The sequence below is a fragment of the Meleagris gallopavo genome, chromosome 4, assembly GCF_000146605.3.
Source record: "Meleagris gallopavo isolate NT-WF06-2002-E0010 breed Aviagen turkey brand Nicholas breeding stock chromosome 4, Turkey_5.1, whole genome shotgun sequence".
In the NCBI taxonomy this organism is placed as follows: Eukaryota; Metazoa; Chordata; class Aves; order Galliformes; family Phasianidae; genus Meleagris; species Meleagris gallopavo.
In genome coordinates, this window is record NC_015014.2 from 54641254 (window position 1) to 54658404 (window position 17151).

At 40.4% G+C, this 17151-nt stretch overlaps 1 protein-coding gene across 1 annotated transcript in view; it reads right to left on the bottom strand.

Annotated features, from left to right (window-relative positions):
- The window catches only part of PACRGL (parkin coregulated like), a 17182-nt gene extending 14883 nt beyond the window's left edge, over positions 1–2299 (bottom strand). The window contains 3 exon segments of the mRNA XM_031553286.1: positions 1632–1718; positions 1721–1930; positions 2278–2299. Coding sequence (XP_031409146.1) covers positions 1632–1718; positions 1721–1930; positions 2278–2299 — 319 coding nt within the window.
- Positions 2300–17151: the final 14852 nt, after the last annotated feature.

Genomic DNA, 17151 nt, shown 5'->3' on the forward strand with positions numbered 1-17151 from the left:
AGACTGGAAGGAGCGGTCCTTGAGAACAGCCCTGCAGAGAAGGACCTGGGGGTCTTGATAGATGAAAAACATAACGAGCCAGCAATGCGCCCTTGAGGCTCAGAAGGCAAATGGATCCTGGGCTCCATCAAAAGAGGGGTGGCCAGCAGGGACCGGGAAGTGATTGTCCCCCACTAATCTGCTCTTGTGAGGCCTCATCTGGAGTACTGTGTCCAGGTCTGGAGCCCCCAGTACGAGAAAGACAGAGCTGTTGGAGAGGGTCCAGAGGAGGGCCACAAAGATGATCAGGGGACTGGAGCACCTCCCCTATGAAGACAGGCTGAGGGAGCTGGGCTTGTTCAGCCTGGAGAAAAGGCAGCTGCGGGGTGACCTCGTTGCAGCCTTTCAATACCTAAAGGGAGCCTACAAACAGATTTAGGTTGGATGTCAGGGGGAAATTCTTTACAGAGAGAGTGGTGAGGTGCTGGAACAGGCTGCCTAGAGAGGTTGTGGATGCTCCATCCCTGGAGGTGTTCAAGGCCAGATTGGATGGGACCCTGAGAAGCCTGGTCTAGTATTAAATGTGGAGGTTGGTGGCCGTGCATGTGGCAGGGGGGTTGGAGATTCATAATCCTTGAGGTCCCTTCCAACCCTGGCCATTCTGTGTGCGATTCTGTGTGATTTCCCATATCATATCATAACAGATCCTGCTGAAGAGTCTATCCCCTTCTTTCTTACAGCTCCTCTGTAGATACAGAAAGGCCATTATCAGGTCACCAAGGAACCTTCCCTTCTCCAGACTGAACAGCCCCCAATCTCTCAGCCAATCCTCATAGGAGAGGTGTTCCATCTCTTGGAGCATTTTTACTGCCCTCCTCTGGACATGCTTGAACAGCTCCATGTCTCTCCTGTACTGAGGACTCCACATTTGGACACAGTACTGCAGGTTAGTCCTCACCAGCACAGATCAGATGGGCAGAATCACCTTCCCTTGCCCTGCTGGCCACGCTGCTTTTGATGCAGCTCAGGATACGGTTGGCTTTCTGGGCAGCAAGGGCACATTGCTGACTCGTGTCCAGTTTCACATCCACCAGTACCTTCAAGTTCCTTTTGGCAGAGCTGTGCTCAATCCTTGTATTGGTAGTAGGGGTTGCGACAATCCAGGTGCAAGGCCTTGCACTCAGATCTGTTGAACCACATGTTCAGAAGCACTCAGACTCTCTCCACTTCCAAGAAGCAATTAAGATACGTGCAGAGAACTTATAATACTGTTTTAAGTAACAACAATTCTAGATGCATTTCAAGTCACTGCTCACACCATCACAGAAAATGCAATAAAAAAATAAGTGACAACTGGCAGATCAGCCCTTTGGGACAAAAGTAAAGATGGGAGTTAGGAAAGTGATGAAGGATATGTACAAACCAAGAGCACAGCTTTTGCTAAAGCTTGATACCTAGGTTAATCATCCTACTGGCAGAGGACAGACTTCACGCAAATGACAGGAACCCATAAATAGAAACGAGGCAGAAGCACATTTGAAAGATGTCTTTCAAAACAGAAAAAAAAGGAGGCCCGGGTTTGGTTTCTGGAAGCGACGTATAAAAGGCAGACTGGCAGTAAGCAGGGTGTAAAGGTGAAGCTGCTCACTTACCCCGCTGTATGAGCCCTCTCCCGGAGCGCAGCTGGGGCAGAGAAAGGGAGCAGCAGCAATGCCTCGTTTTCCGCGATCCCCCCGTGGCCCGGCGGCGCGCAGCCCCACGCGCGGCACCGCTTCCTGCCGGTTGCCGGGGAAACTATGGGCCGCCGGGCGCCCAACATTCCTCGGCAGGCCGAGCCCGGGGCGGGCGGAGCATGCGCGGTGGAAGGGCGTGCGCGGGACCCGCCTCCGGTTGGAATGGAGGGTGGCTTGCCTGAGGCTGCTGCGTGGGGGGTGAAGGTCGTCTGCTCGTCCTCCGTCACCTCAGTGCTAATATCTGCCACCAGCCTGCCTTTCCCCGTTACAGCCCAACTGTGCCCAGCCCAAGCCTTCCCCTTGGCTTCCATCAATAGTCTCATTGAATCAAGTGGACTGTGACAATATAAATAAAAATATGCTGAATATTACTTGCCACATTCTCTTTGCAGTCATTTCTGTTTCAATTATCAGTACAGAAAATATATATATATATATTTTTAGTTAGCCCACTCGAATTATACTGAATTTGTGTGATAAATACAGTATTTATTCATATAAAAACACATCTGCATGTAGTAAATGACCTTTTGAGTAACAGGATACATTTTTGTCTTCTGCGAACCCAGTAAATCATCAGAATGCATTTTTGCCTTCCTCAAGAAAAGTGTTTATTCTTTCACGCACTCTGCAGTAAATCTCCAAGCAAGACATTTTTCTTGTTTGCTTAAATTGTGTGGGATACAATCTTTCCAGAATCACATATTCTTTTTCACTTCTGTAATTTATAGCAGGGAACTGAATGTGACTTCACTAATGGATAAGATAGTCTGTTCTCTTGGTTTTCCACAAAAACAGGAAAATGCACTGACAGAGTTGAAAACAGTTGTCAGCTGCTTTTTTGAAAACTACCATCAGCCTTAGATTTTAGCCAATGTTGGCATTTCATACTTGCTTTTATCCAACATAAATAGTTTGTATCTGCCAGTAATTGGAAGTTGTGAGGACATTTGCAGAGTTCAGATGGGGCTGCCTAATTTAATGCCCTTTTATCAGTGTGAAGTGGAAATGCAAAAGAAAAAATGTTAAAATTAATGCTAGAGAAACTGAGAAGATTTCTGCTTTATATATAAATCTTTTAATGAGAAGAAATTACAGTACTTTCACAGAAGTTGTTTATTGTTCCACAATATTAAAGGCAATTGAATAATTGATGTCCTTCTATTAATAAATGTTATAATCTGGAGAGGATCTCAGAACAATACAGTATTTTTAAAGCATTATCCTATTGTTCTTTGAAAATGACCTTAAAAACGCAGATCAGTGTGCTTGTCTCCATAATGATGAAAAAGAACTGATTTTCTGCATGAGGTTTATTTTTGGCTCAGCTATTATAGTATCATTTCCATCCTGTATCTGCTGTAGTAGCTTTTGTGAGTACAGAATAAACTACAGCTACGTTCAGTGATGGAAAAAAGTAGTACTATAATTCCTAAGTCAGTAGGAGGTATGAACTGCTGTGTTGTCTGAAGCAAAATACCACTGATCAGCTCTGTGGAGTCAGCAACTCCCACTGAGTTCCTGGAGGCATAGAAGCTACTGGGTTGTAGAAGAACAAGTAAGACTCAGTTTCTGTTCAAGAGCAGAGATTTACTCAGCGTTCAGTCAGTTTCCTGGAAAATGAAAAATAGAGGAGCATTACAGTACATCAGTATTTACAGTATAACAGGGATTGCTGCCATACTTTAGACATGGAATATACAGTCTTCATTCCTCTTCAGGGAAATGATGCATCAAATCAAGGACTGAGAGATGCTGATGTGGATGCCTGATGGAGGTGTCCCTCGGGGGGGTGACATGGTGGGCAGTTCATCTCTTGAACTGGGGAAAATCCTCACATTATCTTAGCTGGTTCTAAAGAAGTTGCCTTCATGCAAATCTTCAGGCATAAGGTCAACAAATAAGTGTCAAAATGTCTTTCATAATGTCTCTCATTTTTGTTAGTTGTTATAGAAACCAGTCTGTAAAATTTTAAACATATTTGGGGGATGGACAATTTAGAAGGAAAAAAATACACCTTAACAGCAAAACATTAAGATACCATAATAAAAAATATAGCAAATTATTTTATTTATTTTTCTCCATCACAATGTTATCACTTTGTAGTGTTAAATATGGTGTAACGTTCTACTCTTACTGTTGTGTACATACATAACGTTAGCTCCAATTGCTATTATTTTCTCCATTATGTATTTTTTATTTTGTTTAACTGTCATAAACCTTTCATATTGATCAAAATAAGCAAAAGAAAAAAAAACAGAAATAATTTGTGTTTTCTTTACATAGTGTTCAAATACCTTCCCCAGAGTTTTTCTCCTTACTTCACCTCTCTATTTGCTTTAGAAAGAGTACTCTATAAAAAGAGGATTTATTATACAGCATTTGGAAATAAATGTGAGCTACAGAGCAGAGTGTAGAAACCTTGTTGTAGATTTTGAGTTTCTTCTACACAGGTTTAGATGCTAGATTCCATGTAGTGGAATAGGCTCCCCAGGGAGGTGATTGAGTCACCATCCCTGGATGTGTTTAAAATCCATTTGGATGTGGTGCGCAGGGACATGATTTAGTAGAGGGTTGTTAGTTAGGGTGATACGGTTAGATCGTGGTTGGACTCGATCTTAAGGTCTTTTCCACCCTGAGTGATTCTGTGATTCTATGATTCTTTTCTCAAGCCACTTTCATAGACAAATATTAAGTATACCGTATCAGATGACTGGTTCAGTACCTGTCAAAAGTTGATGGACCTGTAAATATTTGTTATATCCTCAGTGAAAATTGGTGTGAAAGAGAGCCATTTCAGTTGAAGAATTTCAGATAACTGTCCGTAGATGCTTATATTCTGCTTTAATACATCAGAAATGACTAGATTGCCTATTATTAAGCGCTAAATTGCTGGGAGGATGCTGGATTAGGGGATGTAAAACTCCTAAGAGTTAGGAGAGGCAAACTCCCAAGAAATAGATAGCCCCACTGGAATATTTGCATTTCTTGATGTTGTAGAGTAACAAAAATATGTGTATAACAGACAAATTTAGGGACCGAATCTTTATGGATATCATTAACACACAGGTCTCTACCACTACCCTGCTGTTTTCCTTGAGCTAAGGTGCAAAGCTGTGTGAGGTTAAGAAGTTGTGTGGGCAACATTGCTTCACTTTTCATTATTTATTCAAATGCTTAAAGCCTCTAAAATGGTTTGGTTATGCAGCCTTTGCCATCACCCACACATGGCACCAGTGGTTTTTTTCTCCCATAGTAAGCTAGTACTATCAGGAGCCAAAGAAGGCCAGTTACACCGACCAATCAATAAATTATACGTCCTGAGAAATGAAATTAGGATTAAAAAGAGACATATCAGGACGTATGTTTTTTGGTTTTTGTTAGTTTCTTTTTTGCCAATTCTTTTAAATACTCCTATTGAGACCATTGATATTAAAGTTATATTTACAGGCAGTACAAATTGCTCTGGAAGGACAATACATTCCTTTGCCATCTTCCAGATCGTTTCTATTGCTGTTTCTTGCAATTACAGCTACTTATGTAAGAGTACTTTGCTTAATTATGCATAGAAAATCATTCCCATTAGTTTAGTCAAAAGAGTTAGGAAGCTGTATTTCTTTGAGTAATTGTATGTAAGTCATAGTTTTATGATGCTTACTTTTCTGCCTCAGTGCTTTTCATCAGGATCTCCTTCCCTAAGTTAAGTTTCAGGAGTCCTTACCACAAAGTGTGAATGCTTAAACAGCTAAGAACAAGATTCACAGAAAGTACAAAAGTTGAGTAGGCAGCGGTCTGCACAAAGTCCTGGAAAATGTAAAGAAGAAAGATGTGGTTTTAGAGAAAGTTAGGGGCAGGACACTTCGGGGGGGGGAAAAAAAAAAAAGAATTTATATCTGTGTCTTCTTTTATGGAACTCAGTGCTCAGAGTGTCCAAAGCTAAAGAAAAAAATGTAGAGGCAGTAGCAGCCAGGAATTAGAGGGCTCACTGTGTTATGGAAAAATCACGGTGTTATTATTATTATTCATGGGGCAGTGTTCTTTAAATGCAAGACAGACGTGTACAGGCTTTACCTGTGCTCACCAAATGATGAACTACATTAACTATTTGAAAATCAAAACTACTAACTTTCTGAGGCAGGATACATGTAGTTTAAAATATGCTTTGGAAATAGTCAAGCAAATGGTGAGAAGTTGCAGCTGATTCTTAGAGTGGTGCAGTGAGAGCTGTTTGACATGTTTTCCCCAGGATTGCGCAGGGAAAGAAGCGATGCACAGGCATACCGTGCAGTTTTGTATTTCTCCACTTGGTGGCAATCATTCCCTGTCTTTCCTTGCCACTTCTGCCCTTTGAGAAAGCGGCTGCTCTGCATTGTTCTGTAGCCTCTCACTTTGGAGAGACAAACAAGGCAAAAGTCAAAATATCAGAGGTTGAAAAATAGAAGAGTTTGTTAAGTGGAAATGGAAGTTTTTCATAGTTCAGTTGTCAGAGAAATTGCATTCTTTGTTAGGAAAGATTTTACCAGTTCTTTCCCTCTGTAGGTCAAGGATCAGTAGTGATATATAAAGTATTGAACAAGAACAGTTTTACTGAACCTTATAGCCCTTCACAGGATGAGGCAAATAATAATAACAATGAAAAATATCCTTCACAAATTCACAAATCATCATGAGAGTATCTCTACTTCTGCTTTTGTGTGTGTGTTCCAGCTACAGGAGTAAGAACATGCAGTCTGGAGTCCTTGGTCTGAAGAAAACATACCGGGCAGAGTTGTTGCTCTGACTAGCCAAAAATGTGTCTGCAGAAGCTATAGTTGGACATAGCGCTATCTTTCATAACATTAGCAGACGTTTCAGCTTTTAAGTCCACAAAATTCTCATTTCTCTGTCAGACATAGGAGAGAGAACATCAGGCTGTGCTCTGAGGCACACACAGCTTGGATGTGCTGCAGCACAAAAGCATTTAACATCTCCCACATAGCAGGCACAGCTGGCACTTGAGATAACAAGTCCAAGGATGGTAGGAAGAGTTCTTTTTTTATGATATAGAGACAGTTTGAAAGGCAGGCTTATGGTCCATAGCACACAGTTCAGTTTGGAGGCTGAGAACTAGTGGCAGCCTAGGAGTGTTGTGATGGTGACAAGGATGGGAGTTGTGGTAACAGTCGTGATTAAATGATGCAGTGATATAGAGAATCAAAAATGACAGTAATAGTTTTCATCTCTCTTTTTCTTTTTTCTTTTTCTTTTTCTTTTTTTTTTTCCCCAGAAAGTGTTGATGAAACAACCACAGCCTCTGTCCCTTCCCACACAGGAATGACACTAGGGGAGCAGTGCTGCCCCATTGCCGCTTGCTGTATTGGGTGTTGGAGTAGGAAGAATTAAAACCTTTCTGGGGAGTCTTTCCTCTGGAGAGCTACATAAAAGTAGTGAAAAAGGCTGCATGAGTGGGTGAATGAGTGCACCAAAGAGGAACCACCAGCAGAGCACAGCAAAGGCTTCAAGTTCAGATGTTTAGACTTCCTCTCCATGGATTATAGTTCCCATAATTCAGACATCATTTTGGTTATTTGCATTTCTAACATCTGATCTGAGAGGAGACTTGAAAAGAGAAATGACAAGTTATGAACAGAAAGAATTTTGTTGGTATGAGTGCTGGACCGGATCAAAGATTAGTATATCATGATGTCTTGTAATTGGGTCCTATCTTGAGCAATCAGAAAGGGTATGTAGGGACTACTAGTTGAACAAGAGCAACTGTTCTTAATGTTTCCCGTAAGTATTCTCCCATCCTTTCAGCTTTTTGACACTCAGGGACATTCTGAGCCAGGGGTGATTCTATATATTCAGTAATCTTCAGAGGATTTCTCTTCTGTGACATCTGGTATCCTGTTCAACCCCAGGGGACTTTTATATTTTATTGTGGCAGGGAGTCTCACAGCTCACCCCTACTTTTTCCTTTATTGGTTGTGAACTTTCTACTTGCTAGTTTTGTTTCTTACCAAATAGTTCTTCTCAGGCTCCTTCAAGATTGCAGCAAGAGTATGTCAAGTTTATGTCATCTCACAATTATTTTTCAGATTATGAAAAGTATGGTGTCATTTCCCAGAATCCTAATTCCATCTCTATTCCGAAAATCACAAACTTTTTGTGTTTTAACTTGTATAAATGTTCTGTAAAATTACGATTTGTTTAAATAGTTACAGCTTTCTTAATCAGTAATGCAAAGCACTTCAGTCTATATGTAGTGCTTTATAACTGTTGTGTAGCTCATATTATATATACAGAAATTTCACTACACACAAAAGACCCTGAGATTTTTTTTCTTCTGTCTTCCTTCTTTTCTTCATTTACAAAAAGTTTCAATTCAGAACATTGAAAATGGAACCATAAGCATCATGTCCCACTGAAAGTGCTAGTAAAATATGTTCTTGTGTCCTGAAGTATGATTACATTCTGTGTGTCTGTCCATTTTGTTTAACATATACATCCTGAATGTACTTCTAAAATGACCATGCAAGTTATAATGTCAAAATTAGTCTTGCACACTGTTGCAATGATGACTTCCACAAATGATTACTTAGTGCTGTTATTCATGTGAAAAGGGAAGCAATCAATGGAGGCTGAATAAAAGTAAATACACACCGGTGTCTTTAAGCAGTCACAAAAGGACTGCGTCTAATGGGATAGGTTTTGTGCATTCACCAAGAATTGAAGAAAAGTTTGAGTGGGAAGGTTAGCTTGCCAGTTCTTTCTTTTTTTTTTTACTTTTTTTTTTTGGGGGGGGGGAAGGGATGTTTTTACTTATTCTTACTAGCCACATTCTTATTTGAATAATTATTTCAATGCTCTGTGGCTTTTGCTGAGTACTAATTGTCTGTCAAGGGTGAGGAGTGCTGTATGAGTGTTTTTTCATTGCTTTAATTATTTCTTTGATTCTAAATAAATAATAGCAATATTATTTATTGGATCCACCCAAGGGTGCTGAGGAAGCTGGCAGAAGTGATTGCCAAGCCGCTTTCCACCATCTATCAGTATTCCTGGTCAGCCAGAAAAGTCCCAGAGGATTGAAGGTTTGCCAACGTGACTCCCATCTACATGAAGGGCTGTAAGGAGGATCTGGGGAACAGAGGCCTGTTAATCTGACTTCAGTGCCTGGAAAGATTATGGAGCAGATTGTTTTGAGTGAGATCACATGGCATGTGCGGGACAACTGGGGGATAAGGCTCGTCCAACATGGGCTCATTAAAGGCAGGACTTCAGCAAAGCCTTTGACACTGTCCCCCTCAGTATTCTCTGAGAGAAGCTGGCAGCCCATGGCTTGGATAGACACACACTTTGCTGGGTAAAGAACTGGCTGCATGGCCAGGCCCACAGAGTGGTGGTGAATGGAGTTAAATCCAGAGGGATCTGGACAGGCTGGACCACTGGGCTGAGCCCAATGGGCCAACAAGACCAAGTGCTGGGTTCTGCACGTTGGCCACAACAACCCCAGGCAATGCTATAGGCTTAGGGCAGAGTGGCTGGAAAACTGAGTAGAAGAAATGGACCTAGGAATGTTCATCAGTGCTCAACTAAACACGAGCCAGTAAAGTGCTCAGGTGGTCAAGAAGGTCAATGGCATCCTGGCTTGTGTCCAAAATAGTGTTGCCAGCAGGAGCAGGGAAGTGATAATCCTGTACTCAGTGCTCATGAAGGCTGCACCTTGAGTACTCTGTTCAATTTTGAGCCCCTCACTACAAGAAGGGCATTGAGACTCTGGGGATTGTCCAGAAGCTAGTGAGGGGTCTCGAGTGTGGTCTTATGGGGAGCAGCTGAAGAAACTGGCATTGTTTAGCCTGGCAAAGTGGAGGCTCAGGGGAGACCTTATAGCTCTCTAGAAGTGCCTGAAAGGAGGTTCTGGTGAGGTAGGGGTCAGCCTTTTCTCCTATGTAACTAGAGATAGGATGAGAGGGAATGGCCTCAAGTTGTACCAGAGAAGATACAGGCTAGATATTAGGAAAAATTTCTTCTCCAAAACAGTGGTCAGGCACTGGAATGGGCTGCCCAGGGAGTTGCTTGAGTCACCATCCTTAGAGGTGTTCAAGAAACATTTAAATGTTGTACAAAGGGACATGGTTTAGTGGGGAAATATTGGTGGTAGGTGAATGGTTGGACTGGATGATCTTGGAGGTCTTTTCCAATCTTGGTGATTGTATGATTCCATGACTCTATTTACAACACCTTTTTCCACTAATGTGCAAATTTTCATTCAAATAATTTTATGATATGGCTTAGAAGTTGTGGCAGTAACATCACAATAGTGGGGAACTTGCTTAATACTGTATTTTTTTTCTTAAGTTGAGGAAGGAAAAAGGAATTATCATTTAAACATACTCTTTGTTTTCTACTGTTTAAGTGGTCTTTTTCACATCTCAACCATGAATATTCTGGGGTTTTTTAGTACTCTTGGTTTCAGGATCTTCCCAAGAAAAAAAAAGGATGAGTCTACTACTTTGACAAGCTAAAAATATTTTATTGGTGAGACTGATCTCTTTACCTAAATCCTAAACATATCCTGGAATTTCAGTTTTGGTGTGTATGTATGTTATTACTTCTGTCAGTTTTACTGGTGCAAATAAAAGTTTCTGAAGAATTTCTGGGCCACTAAGCAGAGCAAATCCTGGGAGCAGAGTCTGGAGAATGAGCTGTGCCGTGAGAGCCCACAAAATGAAGTATGGAGCAGGTACCTTTGCAGTGCTGCTTCCAGTGCCCATTGTGATCCAGAAGCACTGGGCCGAGCCTGTGTGGAGCAGGGCTTGGTATTAATGAGGCCTATAGACTGCCTGCTGCTCAACGTTGCACTGCAGGACCTCAAATGATGGGGAAAAGGCTGTCAAGAAAACTGCATGGCTCCTCACAGGTATTAAGAAGGCCATGAGAGTTCATTAGTTCTCCTCAAGTTCTGACTGGGCTTATTAACTCCACTGTGCTCTGGTTCCTGCTGTGGTGGCTGCAGGTAGTAGAAATCCTCTCTGCAATCTGAAAGCTCAATAGTTTTTTTAGTAAGAGAAAATTCTTGTTTTTGTAAAACTCTGAGATATTCCAGACTTAAAATCACATTATTTAGTGATGAGGGTTTCCCAAATTAGTTCCAGCTGAGCTGATAGGACTACACAGCATAATCTAACTCCTTTCAGAGAGGTTTGTGCTTGTCCCTAAAGAGGTATATCTGTACTATATAGCTCTGCCTCAGCATAATTCAGCCCATTTCTCAGTTGGGCTTAGTTTGTGAGTCTCTGTATAATGCCATACCTATTTCCCAAGGTGGTTGGTAGATGCAGAAGCAAAAACTTGGTATGTGAAGATACCATATCAGTAACTGCAGTCTGAAGGATTCACGAAGCTGAAGAAGCCCAAAGTTCAAATGTCTGTGCATGTGCATTGTAATTGTGTTGGTGGCTACAGAATTCTTATGAAAAATAGAAGCACCATGTAGTAAAGGTGATAATCAGATCCTCAGTGGCAATCTGTTGATAACAGCACACCGCAAACATATCGGATCCACTGAAGATGTAGAAAAACAAAATAGGAAGTACCAATTCCAGTGGGTCTCTTCAAAGCACTGTTAAGCACTGAAGCAGAACCATTTGGAGAATACTAATTTGGAGAATGGAATTGAGAAAAGAATTGTGAAAAGTGCTCAGACTGGAAGTCTGGCTGTAAAATTTTGCATGAGAACAAAAGCTTCCATGGCTAGAGGAAAACAAAAAGAGAACTTTAGGCTACAGAAGAAAAGCTCAAGACAATATTAACCACAAATCTTTGGATCTACCTCTCAACTACAAAATAGTTTACAATCATAAGACTGAACTTGATCAGCCTTAAAAATGGCATATGGCAATTTGAACTGAAGTAATTGTTTCTACACGGTAGAATACAATAAAGCTGATTCTGCCAGGCCCAGTTCAGTGCTTTTATGTGTCCTGAAGGCACTATTTATATTCCAATAAAGGGAATTTGTGCATTTAAATTTATTTTATCCTTAAATCACAACAATTCCCTGGTGTTGGTACTTAAAAAATTATAAAATAATTAATTCAGTGCTCTTCTACTATTCTTCCTCCCATCTCAAAGATATGCTACTGGGTTAGGATTGTAGTTTTATAGGATCTTTGTGAAGGAACAGGCTTTGTAGTCATGAAGGATCTTATATATAAAAGAAGAGTCTGTAAAGAGTTATTCTTTGTATCTTTTGTAAATGTTGTGGTCCATTCCAGATCAGTCAACTTCTCCATCAACTTACAAAGAAATTTCCAAATGGGCAAATCCCCAATTCTGCCAGAACTCCATTTGCTTGTTTATTTTTTCTTAATTTGATTGCCAAGAGTTTGTATTTGACTTGTTGCCATGAATAAAACCATTCCTCTTTCAACAATAGGCTCTACGGGAATGGTGTGGGAACGCTAATCCCATTACACAGCTCAGAAGTTCCCACTTGCAGTGACCCGGGAAAGGCAGCTTATCGGGCACTTAGCAGAGCTGTCAGCTGGTCAGCTCAAGAAGAGTTTTTGTCTTTGTGGAGCAGGCCAGGGGAGCAGTAGTAAGGGTTTGTTTGTTTGTTTTAAGTAAATAGAACAACGGGGAACTTCTACATCCTTGACCTGAAAGTCATGTTCATGTAAAAAGAGAACATTAAAGGTAAAACATACTACAATGTCAACAACATAGTGGTCAGCTGTGCTAATTGATTTATAATCAAGAGATGAGCGGAGTCTTTGCAAGCTGCTGTATCTTGTGACATTTTCTGTGACCATGTAGATCATTGCTAGATGACTCTAATAGAATGGCTTTCCCTGAAGTGAAATAGCACTGAGAGTCAGTGATGCTTTCATATTTTTGATGTTAGTGTTGGGCATCTTGCGATACCTTCTGTCATATGGCCAAGATCTAGACACCAGAATGGACATAACTGGAGAGGAAGGACTCTCTGCAAAGGCAGAGACCATAGCATAGCTGAGAGAGGAAGGGGGCAGACTTCACAGTAATTGGCTGAGATTTGGTCAGTGTGGGGTGAGAGCATCTATTTCAGCATTAGAAAATACATGGAAAAACATAGCAGTACCTTAGTTTTGGTAAGAATGAAACTAACGCAAAGCAGGAAAAAATGTCTGCTTTTTCCCCTCTGATTTAACTCTGCATTTGACTTGTGAAGCCATTTCTAGGAAAGGGTAGGAGTGCTGTAAGCACCTGAAATGTTTTCCAGAAGCTCAAGCACAGGATACTGAGTTATTGGTAGAAATGAGTGTCATATTCTGTCTAGCTTCAATCTTAGTCCTGGTGCCTTAATTGATTGACTTGTTCAAATAAAGCAAAATACCATCCATTGTGGGTACAAAATCCACAGTAGACCAGAACTCTTTTACTTTTTGGATTCAAGTCCTGGTGCAGCTCCAGAAGTGTTATTGTGTGAATTTTTTTTTCCTTTGCCTAATATTCTCAGTATTTCTCTTTTGCTCTGTATAATGCTCGTATTCAGAAGACATAAACTAAACTGTGCTCATGAGAGTCTTGAATAGCCTAGTGATGACAGCCTAACCAGAAAGCATTGCTGTTTTAAACTGTCATTTAGAGAATAGCATTATGAAATTCTTCTTTATGAGTCAATGCATTAACACATTTTTTCCTTCTTCCCCTGCCCATTATTGCAAACTTGAGAGCAATTCCTGTTTTCTAATGCACTTCGAAGAATGAGCAAATCCTGTAAACCGTAAACATCCGTTCCCAGTGTCATTGAGGACTGTTGATGGAACTCAGTGATTCTGCAAACCAAGGACTCTACTTAGTAAAGAACTGCCCTTCAGCTATACTTTATCTACTTGTTTGCTTTTATACGGTTTTAACCAGTAGCATGGCATGCTGTGATTCTAAGTTGCTGTGCCTTTTTTTTCCTCTTCAGGGCAGATACAGGCAACAGTCAATTTTCTGTTCTCAATATTTAGTCTGTATAGCATAAAAGGATAACAAAATGCTACTTGTCTCAGTGCACTGGGGTGTGCCACCTATAACCTGTTAAAAGAAATAAGGATACTGAACTAGATATATATGATCTGTGTTTTAGTTTTGCATTTTTTTTTAATTGCCTGTTACTTCATTGCCCAAGGTCAGCCTTAGTCAGACAAGTGGACCAACAGTTCTCTAGAGTAACATAAAACCATTAAGTTGCTCTTTGATCTTGCACCTTCTTTAGAACCTTTTAATCAATTAACCATGAAGCTACTCAGCTTGTCTTATTTCCTGCACATAAAACTACTTTGGTCTAGCTGACATGTTACTACATTATAGATCAAAGATGGAAGGAAACTTCACATCCAACCGGGATAATTATGTGAATTTTTTTCTGTATCTATTAGATAAATTTTCATCCCTCAGATAGAAGAAAACAGCATTTTGATCTAGATTGAATAAAGGATTCATGTGTATTTTAAAAAGTGGCTAAATGGATTTTAGTATAGTTAACCTTACATGGGATGTGAATTATTCCGCGGCTATTTGTTGAGCCTCAACCGTCCCTATATATATTGAGAGTAGCACTATTGATAACAAGAGAAAGCATGAGCTATGGGAACAGGAGCACTGATCTCTTTTTTTAGGATACCTCTAAATAAGATAGAGAAAGTAAATACTGAATGTATTGTAATGTGATGCAAATCAAAATCCTTTTAGCCCAGGAATTCAAGTTTGATAACTGACAGAGTTGTGCTTTCAGGCTTGTAGGCCCACACTTCTGCAATTTTAGTGGTTCGTAGACACAAAACTTTTTATCAAAGGAATCAGAGATTCCCTCAGTATTACATTCTTTTAGATGTGTGGATGTTGATATTACTAGTTACCTGAAAATTAAGGCGTCTCAAAGTGTACTCCCCATTCCTTCTGGACAAACTCTAGATTACACAAACTTACACAAACTTTCTTCACTTACCTCTTTTCGAGCTTCCTCCTGAAGTGGACAGAGTGTCACCCATACTTGTCCTAGGCAGCAAAACATCTGCTTACTTGGGTTTTGCTCCAGGCGTATTTTGCACAGCTGTTTCCTGTGGCATTGGCATATACTCTTTCTACTTCCTGATGCTGAAAGCTGAGCTGGCCTGGCCCACAGGTAAGAGTGTCACCAGGTGTAATGCATTGGCAGCACCTGGAAATATAAAGAATCAGCATGATTTCTCAAGAAAAAACGATGCCCTATTGTGTTGTTTTTTTGTTTGTTTGTTTTTGTTTTTAAGTAGTAAAGTAGCATATTTGAAATAATCTGCTTTGTGAAATGGTGGTGTAGAATATTCTTCATAGATATCCCCCTATTCTCCGAAGGCATACCTTATATCTAGACTCTCTACACTTCAAAGTAGATAGGAAATGGAACCCTTGTAGCTGTTATAAATCACATTATTTTCATGCTAAGTTTAAGCCACTCTCTATTTACAAATCTGTATTGATTTTTTTGAATGTTATGCTTCCCTTAACTAAACAGGTCCCTGCTGATGTTTGTCATCTTCCTTGTAAGCTGAATTAAAAGGGAATGAAAAAGTTAGTGGATGGTGTATATAAAGTGTTCTTTGATAGATATGCATCTTTTGAACAAAGAAGAGCACTTTCAGCTCTTGATACTAAGGAAGAAATATTTTCCCTAATCTCCTCTGTACAAATTCCTCATGTAACCCTAAATGGAAATTTCCCAGACAAAGAAAAGATATTCTTAGAACTTGTTCTTACACATACCTCTGCTGTACCTCTTTACTGCTGGTTTTAAGATCCAGTGGTGCTTTCGTTTTGGGATTTGAAAAGATACAGAAATCCGAAAGGAGTCAGAAGGAAGTTACGCTTAATTTTGAGCCTAAAGCAGGCCAAACTTTAGATTTTAGTGTTTGTTTTCTTTCTACCTCAAGCTATAAATCATCCAAGATTCATCAAGCTGTTTGCAAATCTAATCCAAGCTGGACCAAGTTACAGACTGGACCAAGATGTAGGTTTATAGTAATGCCTGAAAACAGGAAAGCCTTTAGATCAGAAAGGAAAAACTATCTGGTTTCATTATATGTGGCTTCAAGTTTCATTACAAAAGGGTTTACATTGCTTTGATCCCCTAATTTGGCTAAAAAACAAGAAAAGAAATGATCTGCATGTGCACACAGCTATTTCACTGCGTGCATGTGACTAAAATAGATACGCGGTATGCATGTTCCACGCAGAAATGCTGCATTTAAAATGCATAGATTGGGAAGTCAAGATAGATTAAGTCAAACATCCTCACCAGCAGCTACCTTGAATTCTTAATCTTGTCTGCTGTTATTCAGAACTGTTCAGGAAAACTGAAAAGTATAAATAAGGTCACAGCCTGAAGAAGAAAGAAACAAAGTATGTGCTTTCTACTGTTGTATATGTGTGTGTATACACATACACTAAGAAAAAGATTTTACAAGAAGAGTCTGTTTTCCATAATGCTTTATTATGGAGCCACAATTAAGCGAGTCTTCAAAAGGGTATACTAAAGAAATGACTTCACTAGAAGCAGTTTTACTACAATGGGGCTCATTTATTTTTATTTTTGGTTAAAGACCTTCTGTCTTTCTGACTGCTGTCACTGAAGAGGAATTGCCAATTCTCTTCACTGCTCTGGAGTCTGGAGAGCAGCGATGAGAAGCAAGCTCCTTTCCCACAAATCCCAGACAGCACTGACATGGGGACAAGGGCAGAGCCAAGGGAGAGCATCTGCACACACTGAATAGCACAAAGCTTTTTCCAAAGTAACGCGTGCTATGGCTTCTTTCGCCAACTGCTGGAGGACTTGGACCACTGTTCCCAAACCAGGTTTTGTGCACTGAAACTATTAACTCATTTTTGTAGCAGATGATAGAAGTTTTGGTGGCTTCAGGCCAGCCAAGTTGGGTGTACAGATGCTTTCCATCACTGAAACAGCATGAAGCAGCTTGAGCCTACAGTGAGTATGGCCCTAGATTTCTTGAAACCAGTGTTTTATTCTCAATAGTTTAATACCCCTGTTTTCTTGCAATTTACAACCGTATTCAGTACCATGTGAAGTGCAAATGGACTGTGGCTACTTCTGCTGGAAGAAGTTATTCCCATACATGAAGACTTCTGAATGGCTGCTGCTTTCTGGGGCTGTAATTACCATTTCTACAAGATTTTGATAGTATATGGCTGTATTTGTTTCCCAAGAACAATCACAGCAGTTAATCCCCTGTATGTTCAGGCCCTAGAAATTTGATACTGAACCTGGGCTGGTTCCTTTTTATCATTCTTATGACCTGTCTTTCCTAGTCCCTCAGACCTTATTATTTCTTTGTTTATTCTTCTTTTCACCAAAATAACTGGGAAAGGTTAACCTTCCCTTCCCTTCCCTTCCCTTCCCTTCCCTTCCCTTCCCTTCCCTTCCCTTCCCTTCCCT